The sequence below is a fragment of the Lithobates pipiens genome, unplaced genomic scaffold (genome assembly GCF_037356315.1).
Source record: "Lithobates pipiens isolate NorthernLeopardFrog02 unplaced genomic scaffold, aLitPip1_a1.2 Scaffold_30, whole genome shotgun sequence".
Lineage (NCBI taxonomy): Eukaryota > Metazoa > Chordata > Amphibia > Anura > Ranidae > Lithobates > Lithobates pipiens.
The window spans coordinates 29,990,213-30,013,253 of record NW_027507791.1 but is presented as its reverse complement, the minus strand read 5'-3'; the positions used below and the strand labels follow the sequence as shown (position 1 = coordinate 30,013,253).

The 23,041-nt window shown below is 53.3% G+C and overlaps 1 protein-coding gene across 3 annotated transcripts in view; it reads left to right on the top strand.

Moving 5' to 3' along the window:
* POGZ (pogo transposable element derived with ZNF domain) overlaps positions 1-23,041 on the top strand; it is a 37,044-nt gene that overhangs the window by 10,831 nt on the left and 3,172 nt on the right. For 2 of the 3 annotated variants that reach the window (XR_013264802.1, XM_077463881.1), the window contains exons 3-19: positions 1,347-1,471; positions 1,799-1,954; positions 3,955-4,130; positions 4,340-4,457; positions 5,298-5,606; positions 6,046-6,243; positions 6,345-6,448; positions 7,938-8,248; positions 9,856-10,010; positions 10,146-10,246; positions 13,982-14,128; positions 17,586-17,720; positions 17,834-17,991; positions 20,398-20,538; positions 20,660-20,719; positions 20,818-20,933; positions 21,463-21,484. Coding sequence is in view for 2 of the 3 variants with exons in the window: in XM_077463881.1 (XP_077320007.1) it covers positions 1,351-1,471; positions 1,799-1,954; positions 3,955-4,130; positions 4,340-4,457; positions 5,298-5,606; positions 6,046-6,243; positions 6,345-6,448; positions 7,938-8,248; positions 9,856-10,010; positions 10,146-10,246; positions 13,982-14,128; positions 17,586-17,720; positions 17,834-17,991; positions 20,398-20,538; positions 20,660-20,719; positions 20,818-20,933; positions 21,463-21,484 (2,528 nt within the window). In the remaining variant the exon portion in view is untranslated. The remainder of the gene's footprint in view (positions 1-1,346; positions 1,472-1,798; positions 1,955-3,954; positions 4,131-4,339; positions 4,458-5,297; positions 5,607-6,045; positions 6,244-6,344; positions 6,449-7,937; positions 8,249-9,855; positions 10,011-10,145; positions 10,247-13,981; positions 14,129-17,585; positions 17,721-17,833; positions 17,992-20,397; positions 20,539-20,659; positions 20,720-20,817; positions 20,934-21,462; positions 21,485-23,041) is intronic. The other variant, XM_077463882.1, reaches the window with a different exon arrangement.

Sequence of the window (23,041 nt, the reverse complement as noted above, 5' to 3'; positions counted from 1 at the left end):
CGTTGTCTTCTACTTCGTCGTTGTCTTTACTTCGTCGTTGTCTTCTACTTCGTCGTTGTCTTCTACTTCGTCGTTGTCTTCTACTTCGTCGTTGTCTTCTACTTCGTCGTTGTCTTCTACTTCGTCGTTGTCTTCTACTTCGTCGTTGTCTTCTACTTCGTCGTTGTCTTCTACTTCGTCGTTGTCTTCTACTTCGTCGTTGTCTTCTACTTCGTCGTTGTCTTCTACTTCGTCGTTGTCTTCTACTTCGTCGTTGTCTTCTACTTCGTCGTTGTCTTCTACGTCTTCGTTGTCTTCTACGTCTTCGTCGTCTTCTACGTCTTCGTCGTCTTCTACGTCTTCGTCGTCTTCGTCGTCTTCTACGTCTTCGTCGTCTTCTACGTCGTCTTCTACGTCGTCTTCGTCGTCTTCTACGTCGTCTTCGTCGTCTTCTACGTCGTCTTCGTCGTCTTCTACGTCTTCGTCGTCTTCTACGTCTTCGTCTTTTTCGTCTTCTACGTCTTCGTCTTTTTCGTCTTCTACGTCTTCGTCTTTTTCGTCTTCTACGTCTTCGTCTTTTCGTCTTCTACGTCTTCGTCTTTTTCGTCTTCTACGTTTTCGTCTTTTTCGTCTTCTACGTTTTCGTCTTTTTCGTCTTCTACTTTTTCGTCTTTTTCGTCTTCTACTTTTTCTACTTTTTCGTCTTCTTCGTCTTCTACTTTTTCGTCTTCTTCGTCTTCTACTTTTTCGTCTTCTTCGTCTTCTACTTTTTCGTCTTCTTCGTCTTCTACTTTTTCGTCTTCTTCGTCTTCTGTCCCCTGTAAGGATGTACTGGCTTCTTCTACCATTCCTAGGTGGCATAGACTGACCACCATTCAAGTTTATGGTCTCGAGGCGCACTCTACTAATTCTGTGAGAGCGTCTTGGTATTTATGGCGTCAAGCAAATGTTTCCCAGATTTGCGAGGCTGCCACCTGGTCTGTTCGCACGTTCTCTAAGCTTTACCAGATTGAGGTTCGGGCTTCGTGTGATGCCAGCTTGGGGCATAAAAGTCTTTCATGTGGGCTCTTTTTTGAGGTGATTTTGTCCCTTGATGGAATGAGACAGAAAATTTTGTATTTTTGTACTCTCGAAAAAAAAAACTTGTTGGGTCCATTTTGAAGGACACCAATTCTACCCCTCTGTTTATGATCATGCCCTCGGTACTGCTTTACTACAAAACTGAGGGATTGTGGGAGTAGGAGGGGTTATCCTGGTCTAGTCTTCAGTAGAGCACGTGTGCGTGCGTGCGTGCGTGCGTGCGTGTGTGTTCTTTATTTTTATTTTTTCCATTGCCTAATTTTAGATTTTATTTTCTTCTACTTTAGCAAGATGGACACGGATCTGTTTATGGAGTGTGAGGAGGAGGAGCTGGAGCCATGGCAGAAGATCAGCGACGTGATAGAAGACTCGGTGGTGGAGGATTATGGCTATATGGACAAGACCAGCACAGGTATCTCCCCCATCATGGATCTCGTAGAGCAGAGCCGTTCTGGGGGTTGCCAGTTTGGGAAGATCTCTCTTGATACAGAGTTGCCACTTGCCAGACTGGTGGTGGACATGGCTGCCCTGCAAAGTTGATGGGTGTAGGAGGGAGGGATTTCGCAGGGCTTATAGAAAGGTTATAACCCCCCCTATGTTCACCAGCAGTCTGGAGAAACATGAAGGTGGCGGAAGTGGGTGGAGTCATCTAAAGTGTAATGATTAGAAGTTGGTAGGATAGGGTCCCAATCGTGTGATTCACTGTCCTTCTTTTTTTTTTTTTTTCCCCCCCCCCCAGTGTCTGTCAACATCCAGCCAGTCACAGCAACCCTTCCAATTGTCGCTCAGACACTGGGCACCCAGTACACTACGGCCGCCACTGTGACCAACACCATCACCCAGAACACAGACAACACCAAGAAGACGTTGCTGACTCTCATCGCCAATAGCAGTGGTGAGTAGATGTCTGGAAACCTCCATGAAATGAATGGGGGGGGGGGGCCTCTTGGGATGACAGGTGTGCCTGGTACGGCCGAGGTCCTGGTCCAGCCCCAGAGGTGGCCGTTGCCTGAAGTAGAAAGCTGAATGATAGCTGTAGAAGAGTGATTTGGAGATCAGGCTGCAGATAATAAAGAACTGTTTTATGTCTCTGCGCTTTACTTGTGCAAACGTGAAGTATCGCCATCATTGCGGTATCCTCCTGAGGACCAAGTTGATGTAGCACTTGGTTCTGCTCCAATCTGTAGCCATGTTGTGCCATTAAAAAAAAAAAAAAGGAAAAAAAAAAATCATCTTTATATCTGCACGTGCTGACTCCTTCCCAGGCTGAAGCCCAATTTGTGAGCATCCTGTAGGGGAGCCAGAGCACAATGTTGTAGCCTTTCCTTCCTTCTTTTTACTTGCTGGCAACTTGAGTTGTGATCCGAGCTGGCCCCTCCCCCGGCTGTAACCTGAACAGCTTGTAGCGCCGCTTGAAGCAAGAGGACACTTTCCCTGCTGGTCCTCAGGTGGGAAAGGTGCTGGCATCTAAATGACTCCTTCAGTGGTATCAGTAAAGGTGCATCAAGAATGCTGCTCTCCCAGCCTCATCCAGCTCTGCTAGGGTAACCATTCCCAACGCCTCTTGCCCCACCACTATAATTAAGCCCAGTGGGCAGGGCAACACATCATGGGGTGTGCCTAGCAGAGCTGGGTGAGGCTGCTTAAGATTGCACCTTTACCAATACCACTGGATGAGTCATTTAGATGACCGCAACCTTCACGCCTAAGGCCTGGGGGGAGGGAGGGGAGGGGGAAGAGTTGTCCTTGCTTGGAGAGACTCTACAACATGGGTCTTCAAACTATGGCCCTCCAGTTGTTCAGGAACTACAATTCCCATCATGCCTAGTCATGTCTGTGAGTGTCAGAGTTTTACAATGCCTGATGGGATGTGTAGTTCTGCAACAACTGGAGGGCCGTAGTTTGAGGATCCCTGCTCTACAAGCTTTTAAGGTCACAGCAGTGGGAAGGGTCAGCTCTGATCACAACACAAGTTGCCAGCCAGTAAAAAAGAGGAAAGGGGTCAGGGGCTGCTGTGCTCTGGCTCCCCTATAGGACGCTCACAAATTGGGCTTCAGCCTAGGGTGGAGCTACACTCGGCACATAGTCCTAAAAATGACTTTATATGACTTATATTTTATTGCACAACACAGCCACGGATAAGTGCGGAAGCAAGTGCTACATGAACTTGGTCCTCAGGAAGATTCCACAACGATTTGTGGTGATACTTCAAGTTTGCACTAATAAAGCGGAGAGACATTAAAAGGGTTCTTTACTGTTATCTGCAGCCCGATCTCCAGTCCAAATCACACTTCTTCTTATACAGCATTATTCAGGTGACAGCAGGGGGAGGGGTCAGCTCTGATCACAACACAAGTTGCCAACCAGTAACAATAGAGTGTGTAGGGGGCTACAGTGCTGTGCTCTGGCTCTACCATAGGACACTCCTAAATTGGGCTTCAGCCTGGGAAGGAGCTACAGTCAGCACTTGCAGACATAAAGATGTACCTCCCTTTTTTTTTTTTTTTTTTTTATTATTATTATCCTCCCCCTTGCTGTGACAAATGATGCCACTTGTCTCCAGCACATGCCTGACGCCACAGACAAGTCCTTTTTTTTGGCCTTTATTCTTCTGTTAAGCAACGTGGTCCGAGAGGGGTGGAGCGCTGCCAGCCATGCTAGCTCAACAAACATTGCATGGATCATAACGGGTCCACGTGTCTCATGAACTCTGGGGGATTCTATTCAGTCCAGAAAACGGATTTGAGGACAACGCAGGTGCTTTCAGGCCTCCCGTGTTGCCTACATTGAAATTTTGCACTGTTGCATGCGATCCTGGTATAGGATGGAATGAATTCTAAGATAACGGAGGAGCTCAACCTATGACCTTCATTGCTTTCCTCCTCCTTTTTTCAGGTTCCACGCCAATCATGCACTCCGGCTCCCAGCCTCTCTACCTGACCCAGAATACCACATCCGGTATCGGCACCATGATGACCCAGCCCATGCTGCGGCCCATGCAAGTCATGCAGAACGCCAACCACTCCACCAACAACTCGATGACGGCACAGCCCATCTTCATCACAGCACAGGTGGGGGAGAAGACGGTGGCTTTTTATCGGGACTTTGGTTTCTGACTTGGTGACTATAAATGTGGCTGTTAAAGTGCACCTTGCACTCCAATGTTCCCATAAAGAAGGCCTAAAATACTTCATTGGGTCCCGGCACTACTTCTCGCATGCTCAGAAGAACAGCAACTTCGAGTTGTGACCGGTTTCCACCAATGTTTTTTTCCTTGCAGGGTTTTCCGGTTAGGAATGTCCGGCCGGTGCAGAACACGGTGAACGCGATGAATCAAGTAGGAATCGTTCTTAACGTTCAGCAGGGACAGACAGTCAGGCCCATCACCATCGTACCAGGTGAGAATATAATGTATAACCTGGTCCTCCTTGGCGCAGGCTGTCCTGGGCTGGTCCTCCTTGGCGCAGGCTGTCCCTGGGCTGGTCCTCCTTGGCGCAGGCTGTCCTGGGCTGGTCCTCCTTGGCGCAGGCTGTCCTGGGCTGGTCCTCCCTGGCGCAGGCTGTCCCTGGGCTGGTCCTCCCTGGCGCAGGCTGTCCTGGTCCTCCCTGGCGCAGGCTGTCCCTGGGCTGGTCCTCCCTGGCGCAGGCTGTCCCTGGGCTGGTCCTCCCTGGCGCAGGCTGTCCCTGGGCTGGTCCTCCCTGGCGCAGGCTGTCCCTGGGCTGGTCCTCCCTGGCGCAGGCTGTCCCTGGGCTGGTCCTCCCTGGCGCAGGCTGTCCCTGGGCTGGTCCTCCCTGGCGCAGGCTGTCCCTGGGCTGGTCCTCCCTGGCGCAGGCTGTCCCTGGGCTGGTCCTCCCTGGCGCAGGCTGTCCCTGGGCTGGTCCTCCCTGGCGCAGGCTGTCCCTGGGCTGGTCCTCCCTGGCGCAGGCTGTCCCTGGGCTGGTCCTCCCTGGCGCAGGCTGTCCCTGGGCTGGTCCTCCCTGGCGCAGGCTGTCCCTGGGCTGGTCCTCCCTGGCGCAGGCTGTCCCTGGGCTGGTCCTCCCTGGCGCAGGCTGTCCCGGGCTGGTCCTCCTTGGCGCAGGCTGTCCCGGGCTGGTCCTCCTTGGCGCAGGCTGTCCCTGGGCTGGTCCTCCTTGGCGCAGGCTGTCCCTGGGCTGGTCCTCCTTGGCGCAGGCTGTCCCTGGGCTGGTCCTCCCTGGCGCAGGCCCTTTCTAAATTTTTTATTTTATTTTTTTTGTCAGCTCCGGGCACTCAGTTTATGAAGCAAGGAGTGGGCGTCCCCCAGGTCTTCTCGCAAATGACCCAAGTCCGACCGAATAGCAACGTCCCCGTGCGTCCCGCCACCAACACTTTCACCACGGTCATCCCGGCCACCCTGACCATAAGGAGCCCGGTGCCGCAGTCTCAGGCGCAGGCCAGCAAGCCGATCTCCAGCACGTCGACCACGATGTCGCCCAGCCAGCCCATGCGGCAGATCACGATGCAGCAGCCGATGCAGACGCTGACCATTCCGCAGAACCAGAACAATCCCGGCACCAACCCCAAACTAGGTAAGGAAAAGAACCTAGTCACATGGCTGACGCAGTACTTCCGGGTTTGGAGGAGCATGTGACACACCCCCCCCCCCCCCTCCCATTTCCTGGTAGCTGCCGGGCCTCTGGCGGTAGCTGCCGGCCTTCCCGCCGGGCCTCTGCCTCGTGGAGCATGTAGTGCCACAACAGTTGAAGGGCCACAGTTGCCCAACCCTAGACTAGAGTGACTGATTCCATCCATGGTGTCTTTTTTTATTTTTATTTTATTTTTTTTCCCCCTCCTGGTGGCTGAATAGCTCAATGGAGGAGCTAAAGCAAGGTATGTGCTGCTGGGTTTAGGGGTACGATGAACAGAAACTGCATGGATAAAGCACAGGTCCACAATACAGGTGTTTGTTTGTTTTTTTGTGGGCTGGACACACGTGAAATGATTCCACCCCCCCTTTGTTCTGTGCAGTGAGCATTGCCAGTTTCGTGGCGGTGAAGAGCACCGGTGAGACCAACGACGTGGTGAAGTTTGTCAACGCCATGAGCGGCTGCCAGACGACCACCCAGAACTCCACCCAGCTCATCTTCTCCAGCACCATTGGCAACAACGGCACCGGCTTGGGCACGGTACAGAAGAGCATCCAGCTAGAGCCCATCGGGGTGACGGGTAGGTCTAAGCAAAATAGGACATCTTGACTTGGGTCCCAACCGGGCCAGCCAGACGCCCGTGACACGTGTCTCTCTCTCTCCTCTCTCTTCTTTTTACAGTATCTTCCCCATCTGTGACCCCGCATGACAATTTGGATAGAAAGCACTGCCCCAGATGTCAGACTTCCTTCCGAGTCATGGAAGCCCTTCGAGGACATATGTGTGTAAGTCCATGCATAGAACACCTGTAAAAGGACTACAATGCTGCGCTGCAGGCGGTCCTCCATCCAGTGGGGGGGGGGTGCTGCGCTGTAGGCGGTCCTCCGTCCAGTGGGGGGGGTGCTGCGCTGCAGGCGGTCCTCCGCCCAGTGGGGGGGGGGTGCTGCGCTGTAGGCGGTCCTCCATCCAGTGGGGGGGGTGCTGCGCTGTAGGCGGTCCTCCATCCAGTGGGGGGGGTGCTGCGCTGTAGGCGGTCCTCCGTCCAGTGGGGGGGGTGCTGCGCTGTAGGCGGTCCTCCGTCCAGTGGGGGGGGTGCTGCGCTGTAGGCGGTCCCCCGCCCAGTGGTGGGGGGTGCTGCGCTGCAGGCGGTCCTCCGCCCAGTGGGGGGGGGGGTGCTGCGCTGTAGGCGGTCCTCCATCCAGTGGGGGGGGTGCTGCGCTGTAGGCGGTCCTCCATCCAGTGGGGGGGGGTGCTGCGCTGTAGGCGGTCCTCCGTCCAGTGGGGGGGGTGCTGCGCTGTAGGCGGTCCTCCGTCCAGTGGGGGGGGGGTGCTGCGCTGTAGGCGGTCCTCCGTCCAGTGGGGGGGGGTGCTGCGCTGTAGGCGGTCCTCCGTCCAGTGGGGGGGGGGGTGCTGCGCTGTAGGCGGTCCTCCGCCCAGTGGGGGGGGCGTGCTGCGCTGCAGGCGGTCCTCCGCCCAGTGGGGGGGGCGTGCTGCGCTGCAGGCGGTCCTCCGCCCAGTGGGGGGGGCGTGCTGCGCTGCAGGCGGTCTTCCGACCAGTGGGGGGGGGGCTGCGCTGCAGGCGGTCCTCCGACCAGTGGGGGGGGGGCTGCGCTGCAGGCGGTCCTCCGACCAGTGGGGGGGGGTCTGTGCTGCAGGCGGTCCTCCGTCCAGTGGGGGGGGCTGCGCTGCAGGCGGTCCTCTGACCAGTGGGGGGGTTGCTCCGACCATATTGTATTTCAGATACATCCGAAAAAGGAAAATTTTGTCCAAATTTTAATTGGAAACGAAATAAACCAGCACATGTCTAGTATTGTTGCATCCTTAGTCGAGAGCTTGGCTGTACGGACAGAGCGAAATGCGTTGGAGCCGTATTTGTATTGGAAGGATTAATGCATTTGACTGTTCCGGGCCACGCCCCCTTTCATTCGTTGGATTTCAGGTTCTTTTTCGATCATAGAGGCTCAGCTTGCAGGTGGGCGTTAATTTGCAAAATGCCTGCTTAGTAACGCCCACTCCAGACTGACCCCACCCATCAAGGCGTTTCGATCTTTTGATAACTCCGCCCACCTCCCTCTTTGCTTTTCAGGATAGTACTGCTCTACCCGTACTTCTTCCTACCTGCTGCAGATCTGATAAGACGCCAAGCGCTGTTGTGGCTCCTCCCACTCCCAATAAATGGCACAGCTTTTATTGGCTCTGATAGAATGTATATCTAATAGAGCGTGAAATGATTGGTGGATTTCTTCTGTCTCCTCCCCCTCCCTCTCTGTGTAGTACTGCTGTCCCGACCTCGTGGACTTCTCCAAAAAGGGCAACTTGGAATCTCAAATGATCCCGCAAGGGGTCAACTCTACCAGCCCAGACAAGCCGGCCACCGCCACCACCCCCGGCGGCATGACCTCCCAATCCGGCAAGACCCAGGACAGCGCCGCCGAGGACTCCTCGCAGGGCAAGCTCATCATGTTGGTGGACGACTTCTACTACGGCCGGGACGTCGGGCAGACCTACCAGATGCAAGGCGGGGCCAAGATGGCCACCACCTTCCGCTGTCCGCACTGCAACAAGAGGCTGAAGAACAACATCAGGTAGGGGCCGGCAAATACCGCGAAGGGGGGGGGGGTGGCGGCGGCCATGTTGTACACTCTGCCTCGAGCGAGTGTTGGTGCTTTTTGTACTCTTAACCATAAGCTTGGAAAGGGATTCTTCCCAGTAAGAGCTGTGATAACGCCCCACCCCCGAGGTAGTGAAGGCCTCACTACCTCGGGGGTGGGGTGTTATCACAGCTCTTACTGGGAAGAATCCCTTTCCAAGCTAACCACTTCATGAACTGGCCTTTTTTTTTTTTTTGCGATACGGCACTGTTGCTTTAACCGACAATTGCGCGGTCGTGTGACGCCGTACCCAAATAAAATTGATGTGTAATTAATTTTTTTATTTTTTTTTTTGGTGGTATTTGATCACCTCCTGCTTTGTTTTTTTTTTTTTTTTTTTTTCTAAGCAACAATTTTTTTTTAAATCAAAATGTTTTACTTTACGCAATAATAAAAGTAAAGTCTAATTTCTTCATCCGTTTAGGCCAATATGTATTCTGCTACTTATTATTATTATTATTATTAATAATTATAAAAATTTATATATAATTATTTTTTATATATAAATAAATTGTGGAAGGTAGTGAAAAATAAAGACAAAAAAATGCAAATTTTTTCAAAAACAAACATTTATTACTTTCTGCAAAAAAAAAAAAAATTATATATATTTATTATATAAATATATATAATTTTTTTTGCAGAAAGTAATAAATGTTTGTTTTTGAAAAAATTTGCATTTTTTTGTCTTTATTTTTCACTACCTTCCACAATTTATATATAAAAAATATATAATTTTATTACTTTCTGCAAAAAAAAATTATATATAATTATTTTTTATATATAAATTGTGTAAGGTAGTGAAAAATAAAGACAAAAAAATGCAAATTTTTCAAAAACAAACATTTATTACTTTCTGCAAAAAAAAAAAAAAATTATGTATATTTATTATATAAATATATATATAAAAAAAAATTTGCAGAAGGTAATAAATGTTTGTTTTTGAAAAAATTGCATTTTTTTTGTCTTTATTTTTCACTACCTTCCACAATTTATATATAAAAAATAATTATATATATTTTTTTTTTTTTTTGCAGAAAGTAATAAAAGATAATAAAATTATAATATAATTTTTTTTTTTATATATAAATTGTGGAAGGTAGTGAAAAATAAAGACGAAAAAAAATGCAATTTTTTCAAAAACAAACATTTTATTACTTTCTGCAAAAAAAAAAAAAAATTTATATATATTTATCATATTAATATATATAAAAATATATTATTATATATAAAAAAAATTTTAGAAAGTAATAAATTTATATATAAAATTATTATTTTTTTTTTTTGCAGAAAGTAATGTTTGTTTTTGAAAAATTTGCATTTTTTTTGTCTTTATTTTTCACTACCTTCCACAATTTATATATAAAAAATAATTATATATTTTATTATCTTTTATTACTTTCTGCAAAAAAAAAAACTGTTTTTTGTCATCCAATACATCCGTATATAATCCGGGGGGGGGGGGGGGGACATTTTGCGGCACGTATATAATCTGTATTTCCTTTTTTATTTATTATTTTTTTTTATTTTTGTCTTCCTGGAAGGTTTATGAATCACATGAAGCACCACGTGGAGCTGGACCAGCAGAACGGAGAGGTGGACGGGCACACCACATGCCAGCACTGCTACCGCCAGTTCTCCACCCCCTTCCAGCTGCAGTGCCACCTGGAGAACGTCCACAGCTCCTACGAGTCCACCAGTGAGTACCCGCCACCCATCGCCAGCCGCTGAGCGTCACCGGCGCCATCTTGTTTTGGCGTTTGGCCTTAGATCGAGAACAACTGCTGCCGGTGGAGTCGCTGATCTCTTCTTCTTCTTTTTTTGCTTTTTGCAGCAAAGTGCAAGATTTGTGAATGGGCCTTTGACAGCGAACCTCTGTTCTTACAGCATATGAAGGACACCCACAAACCGGGAGAGATGCCCTACGTGTGCCAGGTCAGTCCGCCTGCTTTATAGGAGAATACTGGAGTTGGTGTCCCCCCCCCCCCCCCTCCTCCACATATACCCACTGTGCTTCTCTGAGCTCCGGAAGGCAGGGGGTGGGGATCTGATGTCGCACACTGCATAGCATAGAGCACAGGGAGCTGAGTGTACTCTGAGATCTGAGCGGAAGGATTGGACACCCCTTCTACACACTCTCTCATAGGGAAACATGCACTGCTGAGGCTGTCAGTCTCCTGTTTTGCTGGGGGCAGGGCCTTCTCCTGGGATTGCCCCATTAAGAATATTCACCCCCCCTCTGTCCTGTTTACCATTATCCATAAAAGAAAAACCCCCACATTTTGGGTTGTCCTCCAGAAGAGTAATGGCGGGGGGGGGGGGGGGAATCTTCCAATGTGGGGGCGCTCGTTCAGGTGACCTGCAGGGTCCTCAAAGAAATTCCCTTGCTTTTCAGAGATTATCTCTCACTTCCTGTTTTTTTGGCTATGGGGCAGGATGTGAAGGTAAATCTCCGCAGTGGGACACATATGGTGAAAGAAAAAAAATCTGATGGGGATTTCCTCTGGTCCCCCATGGGTTGGGGGGAGGGGAGGAGGCGGCGGCCCCATGGGTTGGGGGGAGGAGTAGGAGGCCCCATGGGTTGGGGAGAGGAGGGGGAGGCCCCATGGGTTGGGGAGAGGAGGGGGAGGCCCCATGGGTTGGGGAGAGGAGGGGGAGGCCCCATGGGTTGGGAAGAGGAGGAGTAGGGGGCCCCATGGGTTGGGGAGAGGAGGAGGAGTAGGGGGCCCCATGGGTTGGGGAGAGGAGGAGGAGTAGGGGGCCCCATGGGTTGGGGAGAGGAGGAGGAGTAGGGGGCCCCATGGGTTGGGGAGAGGAGGAGGGGTAGGGGGCCCCATGGGTTGGGGAGAGGAGGAGGAGTAGGGGGCCCCATGGGTTGGGGAGAGGAGGAGGAGTAGGGGGCCCCATGGGTTGGGGAGAGGAGGAGGAGGAGTAGGGGGCCCCATGGGTTGGGGAGAGGAGGAGGAGGAGTAGGGGGCCCCATGGGTTGGGGAGGAGGAGGAGGAGTAGGGGGCCCCATGGGTTGGGGAGAGGAGGAGGAGGGGGCCCCATGGGTTGGGGAGAGGAGGAGGAGGGGGCCCCATGGGTTGGGGAGAGGAGGAGGAGTAGGAGGCCCCATGGGTTGGGGAGAGGAGGAGGAGTAGGGGGCCCCATGGGTTGGGGAGAGGAGGAGGAGTAGGGGGCCCCATGGGTTGGGGAGAGGAGGAGAAGGCCCCATGGGTTGGGGAGAGGAGGAGAAGGCCCCATGGGTTGGGGAGGAGGAGAAGGCCCCATGGGTTGGGGAGAGGAGGAGGAGTAGGGGGCCCCATGGGTTGGGGAGAGGAGGAGGAGTAGGAGGCCCCATGGGTTGGGGAGAGGAGGAGAAGGCCCCATGGGTTGGGGAGAGGAGGAGGCGGCCCCATGGGTTGGGGAGAGGAGGAGGCGGCCCCATGGGTTGAGGAGAGGAGGAGGAGTAGGGGGCCCCATGGGTTGGGGAGAGGAGGAGGCGGCCCCATGGGTTGGGGAGAGGAGGAGGAGGCCCCATGGGTTGGGGAGGAGGCGGCCCCATGGGTTGGGGAGAGGAGGAGGAGTAGGAGGCCCCATGGGTTGGGGAGAGGAGGAGAAGGCCCCATGGGTTGGGGAGGAGGAGGCGGCCCCATGGGTTGGGGAGAGGAGGAGAAGGCCCCATGGGTTGGGGAGGAGGAGGCGGCCCCATGGGTTGGAGAGAGGAGGAGGAGGCCCCATGGGTTGGGGGGAGGAGGAGGAGGCCCCATGGGTTGGGGGGAGGAGGAGGCGGCCCCATGGGTTGGGGAGAGGAGGAGGAGGCCCCATGGGTTGGGGAGGAGGCGGCCCCATGGGTTGGGGAGAGGAGGAGGAGGAGGCGGCCCCATGGGTTGGGGAGGAGGAGGCGGCCCCATGGGTTGGGGAGAGGAGGAGTAGGGGGCCCCATGGGTTGGGGAGAGGAGGAGGCGGCCCCATGGGTTGGGGAGAGGAGGAGGAGGCCCCATGGGTTGGGGAGGAGGCGGCCCCATGGGTTGGGGAGAGGAGGAGGAGGAGGCGGCCCCATGGGTTGGGGAGGAGGCGGCCCCATGGGTTGGGGAGAGGAGGAGGAGGAGGAGGCGGCCCCATGGGTTGGGGGGAGGAGGAGGCGGCCCCATGGGTTGGGGGGAGGAGGAGGCGGCCCCATGGGTTGGGGAGAGGAGGAGGAGGAGGCGGCCCCATGGGTTGGGGAGAGGAGGAGGCGGCCCCATGGGTTGGGGAGAGGAGGAGGAGGCCCCATGGGTTGGGGAGGAGGCGGCCCCATGGGTTGGGGAGAGGAGGAGGCGGCCCCATGGGTTGGGGAGAGGAGGAGGAGTAGGGGGCCCCATGGGTTGGGGAGAGGAGGAGGCGGCCCCATGGGTTGGGGAGAGGAGGAGGAGGCGGCCCCATGGGTTGGGGAGGAGGAGGCGGCCCCATGGGTTGGGGAGAGGAGGAGGAGTAGGGGGCCCCATGGGTTGGGGAGAGGAGGAGGCGGCCCCATGGGTTGGGGAGAGGAGGAGGCCCCATGGGTTGGGGAGGAGGCGGCCCCATGGGTTGGGGAGAGGAGGAGGAGGAGGCGGCCCCATGGGTTGGGGAGAGGAGGAGGAGTAGGGGGCCCCATGGGTTGGGGAGAGGAGGAGGCGGCCCCATGGGTTGGGGGGAGGAGGAGGAGGCCCCATGGGTTGGGGAGGAGGCGGCCCCATGGGTTGGGGAGAGGAGGAGGCGGCCCCATGGGTTGGGGAGAGGAGGAGGAGGCCCCATGGGTTGGGGAGGAGGCGGCCCCATGGGTTGGGGAGGAGGCGGCCCCATGGGTTGGGGAGAGGAGGAGGAGGCGGCCCCATGGGTTGGGGAGGAGGAGGCGGCCCCATGGGTTGGGGAGAGGAGGAGGAGTAGGGGGCCCCATGGGTTGGGGAGAGGAGGAGGAGGCCCCATGGGTTGGGGAGGAGGCGGCCCCATGGGTTGGGGAGAGGAGGAGGAGGAGGCGGCCCCATGGGTTGGGGAGAGGAGGAGGCCCCAAAAAAAGCGAAAATTTTGAAAGAAAAGGTTTTTACATGTGATTGGACACAGTGGATCAAGTGGGTAAAGAGCAGGGAGAATGACGACCTATGACTGTGCCCCAAAATGAGAGGGGGATCACGCCCGCCGGCCTTCCCCCACCCTATACAGCGGGGCAGGAGGTCGTTTTAAAGTGCAAGCTCAGCTGCTCTAGCTAGAAAAGGAGAGCGCACACAAGCCGTATAAAACGGCCCGGCGTGGCTGCTAGGGGGCGCTGTACTTGTGGCTTGCAGACCATATGACAGAAGGGAGTCGATGGACCAGCAGTCTCCATGAAGGTGGCATAAAGGAAATCCGGAGCGGGGCGTGTATTACATCACATAGAAGGATTTTTGTCAAAAAAAAATAAAAAAAATACTCGTGGTGAACTTGTTGTGAGGAGCAAACGTGGCTGCCCACGTGTACAAATATCTGTAGAAACCCCGGCCATAGAACATAAAACCATGCCCATGTTTTGTATTCGGATGACTCCTCCTCCTCCTCCTCCTCCTCCTCCTCCTCCTCCTCCTCCTCCTCCTCCTCCTCCTCCTCCTCCTCCTCCTCCTCCTCCTCCTCCTCCTCCTCCTCCTCCTCCTCCTCCTCCTCCTCCTCATGTATGTTCCACTTCCTGTCTTCCAGGTGTGTTCGTACCGCTCCTCCATCTACGCCGAGGTGGACACTCACTTCCGGCTCAACCACGAAGACACGCGGTACCTCCTCTGCGTCTACTGTCTGAAGGTGTTCAAAAACGGCAACGCCTTCCAGCAGCACTTCATGCGTCATCAGGTAAGAAGCCCCAACTATGAACCCGCCCCTCCCCCACACTTCTTTTTTTTTTTTTTTTTTTCACCTCTCACCCCCGTCAACTTATTTTTCATTTGAAGCCTCACTTCAGGGAAAATCTATAATTGGGGAAAAGTGGGGGCCCGTCTTGTGGTGCAGGGGAAAGTGGGGGCCCGTCTTGTGGTGCAGGGGAAAGTGGGGGCCCGTCTTTTGGTGTGGGGGCCCGTCTTGTGGTGTGGGGGGCAAAAATGGGGGCCAGTCTTGTGGTGCGGGGAAAAGTGGGGGCCCGTCTTGTGGTGTGGGGGCAAAAATGGGGGCCCGTCTTGTGGTGTGGGGGCTCGTGGTGCGGGGGAAAGTGGGGGCCCGTCTTGTGGTGTGGGGGCAAAAATGGGGGGCCTGTCTTGTGTGGGGGGCAAAAATGGGGGCCCGTCTTGTGGTGTGGGGGCTCGTGGTGCGGGGGAAAGTGGGGGCCCGTCTTGTGGGGGCAAAAATGGGGGCCTGTCTTGTGGTGTGGGGGGCAAAAATGGGGGCCCGTCTTGTGATGCGGGGGAAAGTGGGGGCTCGTGGTGCGGGGGAAAGTGGGGGCCCGTCTTGTAGTGTGGGGGCAAAAATGGGGGCCCGTCTTGTGGTGTGGGGGCAAAAATGGGGGCCCGTCTTGTGGTATGGGGGCCCGTCTTGTGGTGTGGGGGGGGGCAAAAGTGGGAGGCCTGTCTTGTGGTGTGGGGGGCAAAAATGGGGGCCCGTCTTTTGGTGTGGGGGGCAAAAATGAGGGACTGTCTTGTGGTGTGGGGGCTCGTGGTGCGGGGGAAAGTGGGGGGCCCGTCTTGTGGTGTGGGGGGGGCAAAAGTGGGGGGCCTGTCTTGTGGTGTGGGGGGCAAAAATGGGGGCCCGTCTTGTGGTATGGGGGCCCGTCTTTCGGTGTGGGGGGCAAAAATGGGGGCCCGTCTTTTGGTGTGGGGGCTCGTGTGCGGGGGAAAGTGGGGGCCTGTCTCGTGCTGCGGGGAGCTGTTGTCCCGACCATGAGGCGGTACTACTATGATACAGCAGGAACTTCCTGCATGTTTCTTATAATCTCCATCAAGTGCCATCAAATCCACTCCGGACTGGAAGGGAACAGTGGGGTGGTACTACTATTAGAATAGGAGCTTCCTGCCTGTCTTTGCCAAGCTCCGCCCACCACCGTGGCATCCTATAATCCCACACTGGACGGGAACAGTGGGGGGGGCGGGTACTAATTATAACAGAACAGGAGCTTCCTGCATGTCTTTGTTTGCTAAGCTCCGCCCACCACAGTGGCGTCCACATAATCCACTCCGGACTGGAAGGGACCAGTGGGCGGTACTATTCTAATAAAGCAGGAACTTTGTTACTTAGAAATCTCCGGCCCGCCCCCCTTACATTATCTGATTTCCCTTGTGGACCCGCCCAATGAATGCCCACAATTGTCACTACCATCGCCAACATGATGGGTTGCGCAGTCCCTTGTTGCTCGTGGAAGGAGAGGACATAATGTGTGGTGCCATAGAGTCCCCTCCCACTTAGCCCGGCCACACTAGGAAATACAACACTAAGGTACTTTTTTATTTTTTGCACATTTTTATAAATTTACACTTCTAATGTGAAAAAGCCGCTTCCCTGCAGCAGGACACAGAGTTGCGTCTAAGCTTCAGTAAATCTTGTGGAAGTGTTGGTGCAAGGAAGGAAGGACACTGCCGCTTCCCTGCAGCAGGACACAGCTCAATCTAAGCTTCAATAAGGTCAGTGCCTCTTCCACAAGATTTATTAAAGCTTGGAGACAACTGTGTCCTGCTGCAGGGAAGCAGCCGTATCCCGTCCTTGCACCTATGTTTTTCAGTCCTAATTCCCCCCCCTCCCCCCCGCTCTTGTAATAAGGTCAGTGCCTCTTCCACAATATTTTATTACAAGAGCGGGGGGGGGGGGGGGGGGATTAGGACTGGAAAGCGTAGGTGCAAGGAAGGGACACTGCCGCTTCCCTGCAGCGCGACGCTGCCGAATCTAAGCTTTAATAAGGTCAGTGTCTCTTCCACAAGATTTTATTGAAGTTTGGATTCAACTGTGTGTGTCCTGCTGCAGAGAAGCGGCCATGTCCCTTCCTTGCACTTTCCTGTCCCAATTCTCTCCCCCCCCTGCTCTTGTAATGTCAGTGCCTCTTCCACAAGATTTTATTACAAGAGTGGGGGGGATTAGGACTGGAAAGCGTAGGTGCAAGGAAGGGACACGGGCCGCTTCCCTGCAGCAGGACACGGGGGCCCGCTTCTCCCCCTGCAGCAGGACACGGGGGGCCCGCTTCTCCCCCTGCAGCAGGACACGGGGGGCCCGCTTCTCCCCCTGCAGCAGGACACGGGGGCCCGCTTCTCCCCCTGCAGCAGGACACGGGGGCCCGCTTCTCCCCCTGCAGCAGGACACGGGGGCCCGCTTCTCCCCCTGCAGCAGGACACGGGGGCCCGCTTCTCCCCCTGCAGCAGGACACGGGGGCCCGCTTCTCCCCCTGCAGCAGGACACGGGGGCCCGCTTCTCCCCCTGCAGCAGGACACGGGGGCCCGCTTCTCCCCCTGCAGCAGGACACGGGGGCCCGCTTCTCCCCCTGCAGCAGGACACGGGGGCCCGCTTCTCCCCCTGCAGCAGGACACGGGGGCCCGCTTCTCCCCCTGCAGCAGGACACGGGGGCCCGCTTCTCCCCCTGCAGCAGGACACGGGGGCCCGCTTCTCCCCCTGCAGCAGGACACGGGGGCCCGCTTCTCCCCCTGCAGCAGGACACGGGGGCCCGCTTCTCCCCCTGCAGCAGGACACGGGGGCCCGCTTCTCCCCCTGCAGCAGGACACGGGGGCCCGCTTCTCCCCCTGCAGCAGGACACGGGGGCCCGCTTCTCCCCCTGCAGCAGGACACGGGGGCCCGCTTCTCCCCCTGCAGCAGGACACGGGGGCCCGCTTCTCCCCCTGCAGCAGGACACGGGGGCCCGCTTCTCCCCCTGCAGCAGGACACGGGGGCCCGCTTCTCCCCCTGCAGCAGGACACAGTTGAATCTAAGCTTCAATAAATCTTGCGGAAGAGGAACTGACCTTATTAAAGCTTAGATTCAACTGTGTTTTTCTGCAGGGAAGCAGCCGTTTCCTGCTGCAGGGAAAAGTAGCAGTCCTAATCCACCCCCCTTGCTTTTGTGATAAGGTACGTGCCTCTTCCACAAGATTTATAACAAGAGCGGGGGGGGGGGTGGGATTAGGACTGGAAAGTGCAGGTACAAGGAAGGGACACAGCTGCTTGTGGAAGAGGCACTGACCTATCAATCACAAGGGGGGGCGGGATTAGAAAGTGTAGGTACAAGGAAGAAAGGTTTGTGTAGCGCTTGCATCGCCTGTATTCTTGGGATGAGTTCGATGTTTTAATGTCTTTTTTGGGGTGTTTCTTTTTTCTCTCTCTTCCCCTCTTACACTCGGCACAAGCAGAAGAACGTCTATCACTGTAATAAATGCCGCCTTCAGTTCCTGTTCGCCAAGGACAAGATTGAGCACAAGCTGCAGCATCACAAAACCTTCCGCAAACCTCGTCAGCTGGAGGGGCTGAAGCCCGGGACAAAGGTGAGGCGCGGGAAATGACGCCGAGGGGCGTTTGTCCCGCTGCGCCGGGTACGACCTACGCTTAGCGCTCCGCTTCCTATCCTTATATAATTTTTTTTTTTTTTTTTTTGCAGGTGACCATCCGAGCCTCTCGAGGACCCCCCAGGAACTCTATGACCACCGCAGACCCCCCAATGGTGATGATGCCGCCACCGCCGCCGGATACGACGCCCCAGACTCTTCGTCATCCTGTTGACACCTTGCCAATTATAACTATAGCGTTCCCCAACCGGTTAGTTTACTGGCTGATCATTTTTTATTTTTTTTTTTTTTCCCCCCATCACCCTCTGGATTGTAACGGTCACTTGCTATTGGTTTGCTCGCTGGCCAACGTCCTCTCGCTGCAAGCTGCGTCTAGAAACCGGTGAATGTTCTCCTCTGCGGTATAAAAAAATTGCCTCGTGGATAAAAATGATCACAAGAAATGTAAAAACGTCAGTGCGTACGTTTTTTTTTATTTTATTGGACATTCACCCCTTTTCTGCTGGCAGAGAGTGTAGGATGCTCAGGAGGGGCGATCCCCATTGGCTTTCCCGCTCAATGTGATCACCGATTGGCTGTCACAGTGATCTTGTGATTGGGTCAAATCGTCTTCAGTGAAGATTTAACCGCTTTTGGGACCGGGGCCGCCGTGTGTCTCCTACGGTGGCTCTCCTTTGTGAATGGCGGCTCTCGCATGCGCGCTCTGTTGCCGGAGCGCGGTGGCATGCACGCTGCGGGAGAGTGCCCCCCCCCCCCCCCCCGCGAGTCGTCCACGGAAATGTCAGTCCCACTAAAAATCCCAGTAAATATATGCTTATTGCTATTTTTTTTTGGTAAAAAAAATAAAAATATGTAGAAGAATATATCGGCCTAAACATGAAATTTTTGTTTTGAAAAAATAAATGTGGGATATTTACTATAGCAATAAGTTAAAAAGAACTGCATAGATTTTTTCCCAAAAATCTTTTTCTTCCTCCTCCCCCTTTTTTCTTCTTTTCCTTCTTCTCCTCCTTCTCTTTCTTCTCCTCCTTCTTCCTTCTTTCTTCTTCTCCTTCTTTCTTCTTCTCCTTATTCTTTCTTCTCCTTCTTTCTTCTTCTCCTTCTTCTTTCTTCTTCTCCTTCTTTCTTCTCCTTCTTCTTCCTTCTTCTCCTTCTTTCTTCTCCTTCTTCTTTCTTCTCCTCATTCTTCTTTCTTCTCCTTCTTCCCCTTCTTTCTTCTTCTTCTTTTTTCCCCTTCTTTCTTCTTTCCCCTTCTTTCTTCTTTCCCCTTCTTTCTTCTCCTTCTTCCCCTTCTTTCTTTTTCTCCTTCTTTCTTCTCCTTCTTCCCCTTCTTTCTTTTTCTCCTTCTTTCTTCTCCTTTCTTTTCTTCTTCTGAAATTTGTTTTGAAAAAAAAAAAAGGATATTTACTATAGCAATAAGTTAAAAAGAATTGCATAGATTTTTTTTCCCAAAATTCTTTTTCTTCCTCCTCCCCCTTTTTTTCTTCTTTTCCTTCTTCTCCTCCTTCTCCTCCTTCCTTCTTTCTTCTTCTCCTTCTCCTTCTTTCTTCTTCTCCTTCTTCTTTCTTCTTTCTTCCACTTCTTTCTTCTTCCCCTTCTTTCTTCTTTCTTCTTTCTTCCACTTCTTTCTTCTTCCACTTCTTTCTTCTTCCACTTCTTTCTTCTTCCACTTCTTTCTTCTTCCACTTCTTTCTTCTTCCACTTCTTTCTTCTTCCCCTTCTTTCTTCTTCCACTTCTTTCTTCTTCCACTTCTTTCTTCTTCCCCTTCTTTCTTCTTCCCCTTCTTTCTTCTTCCCCTTCTTTCTTCTTCCCCTTCTTTCTTCTTCCCCTTCTTTCTTCTTCCCCTTCTTTCTTCTTCTCCTTCTTTCTTCTTCTCCTTCTTTCCCCTTCTTTCTTTTTCTCCTTCTTTCTTCTCCTTTCTTTTCTTCTTCTGAAATTTGTTTTGAAAAAAAAAAAAGGATATTTACTATAGCAATAAGTTAAAAAGAATTGCATAGATTTTTTTTCCCAAAATTCTTTTTCTTCCTCCTCCCCCTTTTTTCTTCTCTTCTTTCTTCTCTTCTTTCTTCTCCTTACTTCTTCTACTTTCTTTCTTCTTCTCCTTCTTCTTCTTTCTTCTTTTTTTTTTCTTTCTTTTCTTCTGAAATTTGTTTTGAAAAAATTAAATGTGGGATATTTTACTATAGCAATAATTTAAAAAAGAATTACATATATTATTTTTCCCCAAATTCTTCCTTCTTCCCACTGTGCAGTTAGTTTTGCACACAGTGGCCCCCGATCCTCGTCTTCTGGGGTCCCCCGGGGAGTGCATTCGGCTCCTCCTATCACCCCCTAGGAGAGGGGCTCCCCGAGTCCAGCATTTGGGTCCATAGACACAGATTGCCGGACAGGGTGCAATAAGGTGAAAAAACACACGAGGGTTTACAATCTTTTAACGGAAAGGCAGTGAGCTCGTTCCCAGGATGGGGGGGCAGGAAGGTGTGTGTGTGTTTGTGTTTTTTTTTTGTTTTTTTTATGGAGTGGGGGGGGGGGGCAGTGAGCCATGTACAGGAGAGGGGGAGGCGAGCCATTTTAAGGAGGGGGCGGGTTTTGGCTTGATATTTTAATGTTGCGGGGGGGTTTACTAATGTTCGGGGTACAATTTTCCTATTCCAGGGTTTTGGAGGAGAAGCAAACCTGTCTGGAGTGCAACTTTGACGTCCCCGACTTCCACAACCACTTCCCCACCTACGTACACTGTTCTCTCTGCCGCTACGGCACCTGCTGCTCCCGCGCCTACGCCAATCACATGATCAAGTAAGTGGGGAAGAGTCCATCGCATGTCGGACTCTTGCTGTGTGTTAGGGAGGGACAGACCTACCACCCTTGCCTGGTTTAGGAGATATTTACCCCGACCTCCTTCCTCTTGTTTTTCCAGCAACCACGTTCCCCGGAAAAGTCCGAAATATCGTTCTCTGTTTAAAAGTAGCAAACCCAGGTAAGTAGAACTTATTTTTTACAGCCGACCCCACCACCACCCCACTGCTGTCACCTACAGGCCGCTAATGGTAAATGTCTCTTCCTTTTCCCCCTCAGTGAGGAGCTGGTGATGACGTGCTCATCCTGCCCCTTCATGACGCGAATCGGTGACGCCATGGCGAAACATCTGGTCTTCAACCCGTTACATGGATACATCACCGTCGTGTCTACAAGTGAGTGCCGGGCAACTGGGGAGGGGACATTAGAGTGTAAGCTCCTCTGGTACAGAGACCGATGTGATTTGGCTCAGTGATCTTTGTACAGCACTGCGGTATATGTCAGAGCTATATAAATGTATAATAAGTGTGTGACTGTAGGGGAGGGGACATTAGAGTGTAAGCTCCTCTGTACAGAGACTGATGTGACTGTGGGGGGAGGGGACATTAGAGTGTAAGCTCCTCTGTACAGAGACTGATGTGACTGTGGGGGGAGGGGACATTAGAGTGTAAGCTCCTCTGTACAGAGACTGATGTGACTGTGGGGGGAGGGGACATTAGAGTGTAAGCTCCTCTGTACAGAGACTGATGTGACTGTGGGGACATTAGAGTGTAAGCTCCTCTGGTACGCAGACTGATGTGATTGGCTTGGTGTTCTCTGTACAGCACTGTGTGATTGGCTTGGTGTTCTCTGTACAGCACTGCGGTATATGTCAGAGCTATATAAATGTATAATAATGAGTTACTTTTTCTGTTTTCTCTGCAGATACCTCACCAGACATCTCATGGTAAATTATTTTCTTTCTCTTCTCTGTAGAGTTTGTGTTGGTGGTAGTTTTTACGTTTTTTAACATATTTTATTCGTTTTTAATGACCTTTTCATAACCTTGTAGCAGGGACCCACCAAGGGGGTAGGCTGAGAAGTCGGCTGCCATAAGCACTACAGCAGTTGGAGGGGGGGCGCCAGATACGGGGGGGGGGGGGGGAAGGCTGAGAAGTCTGCTGCCATGAGCACTTTAGCAGTGGGGGGGTACCAGATGAGGAGTTGGCTGCCATGAGCATTTTAGCAGTTGGGGTCCCAGATAGGGGGGAAGGCTGACAGGAACACTTCAGCAGTTAGGGGGTTACCAGGTGGGGGGGCTGAGGAGTCGGCTGCCATGAGCACTTCAGCAGTTAGGGGGTTACCGGGGGGGGGGGGCTGAGAAGTCTGCTGCCATGAGCACTTTAGCAGTTGGTGGGGGGGTACCAGATGAAGAGTCGGCTGCCATGAGCATTTTAGCAGTTGGGGTCCCAGATGGGGGGGGGGAAGGCTGAGGAGTCGGCTGCCATATACACTTCAGCAGTTAGGGGGTTACTAGGTGGGGGGGGGGGGCTGAGAAGTCGGCTGCCATGAGCACTTCAGCAGTTTTGGGGTACCAGATAAGGGGGGAAGGGTTGAGGAGTCGGCTGCCATGAGCACTTCAGCAGTTAGGGGGTTACCAGGTGGGGGGGGGGGGCTGAGAAGTCTGCTGCCATGAGCACTTTAGCAGTTGGGGGGGGGGTACCAGATGAGGAGTCCTGCTGCCATGAGCATTTTAGCAGTTGGGGTCCCAGATAGGGGGGAAGGCTGAGGAGTCGGCTGCCATGAGCACTTCAGCAGTTGGGGGGGGGGGGTACCAGATGAGGAGTCCTGCTGCCATGAGCACTTTAGCAGTGGGGGGGGGTACCAGATGAGGAGTTGGCTGCCATGAGCATTTTAGCAGTTGGGGTCCCAGATAGGGGGGAAGGCTGACAGGAACACTTCAGCAGTTAGGGGGTTACCGGGGGGGGGGGGGCTGAGAAGTCTGCTGCCATGAGCACTTTAGCAGTTGGGGGGGGGGTACCAGATGAGGAGTCCTGCTGCCATGAGCATTTTAGCAGTTGGGGTCCCAGATAGGGGGGAAGGAACACTTCAGCAGTTAGGGGGTTACCAGGTGGGGGGGCTGAGGAGTCGGCTGCCATGAGCACTTCAGCAGTTAGGGGGTTACCAGGTGGGGGGGGCTGAGGAGTCGGCTGCCATGAACACTTCAGCAGTTAGGGGGTTACTAGGTGGGGGGGGGGCTGAGAAGTCGGCTGCCATGAGCACTTCAGCAGTTTTGGGGTACCAGATAAGGGGGGAAGGGTTGAGGAGTCGGCTGCCATGAGCACTTGAGCAGTTAGGGGGTTACCAGGTGGGGGGGGGCTGAGAAGTCTGCTGCCATGAGCACTTTAGCAGTTGGGGGGGTACCAGATGAGGAGTCCTGCTGCCATGAGCATTTTAGCAGCTGGGGTCCCAGATAGGGGGGAAGGCTGAGGAGTCGGCTGCCATGAACACTTCAGCAGTTGGG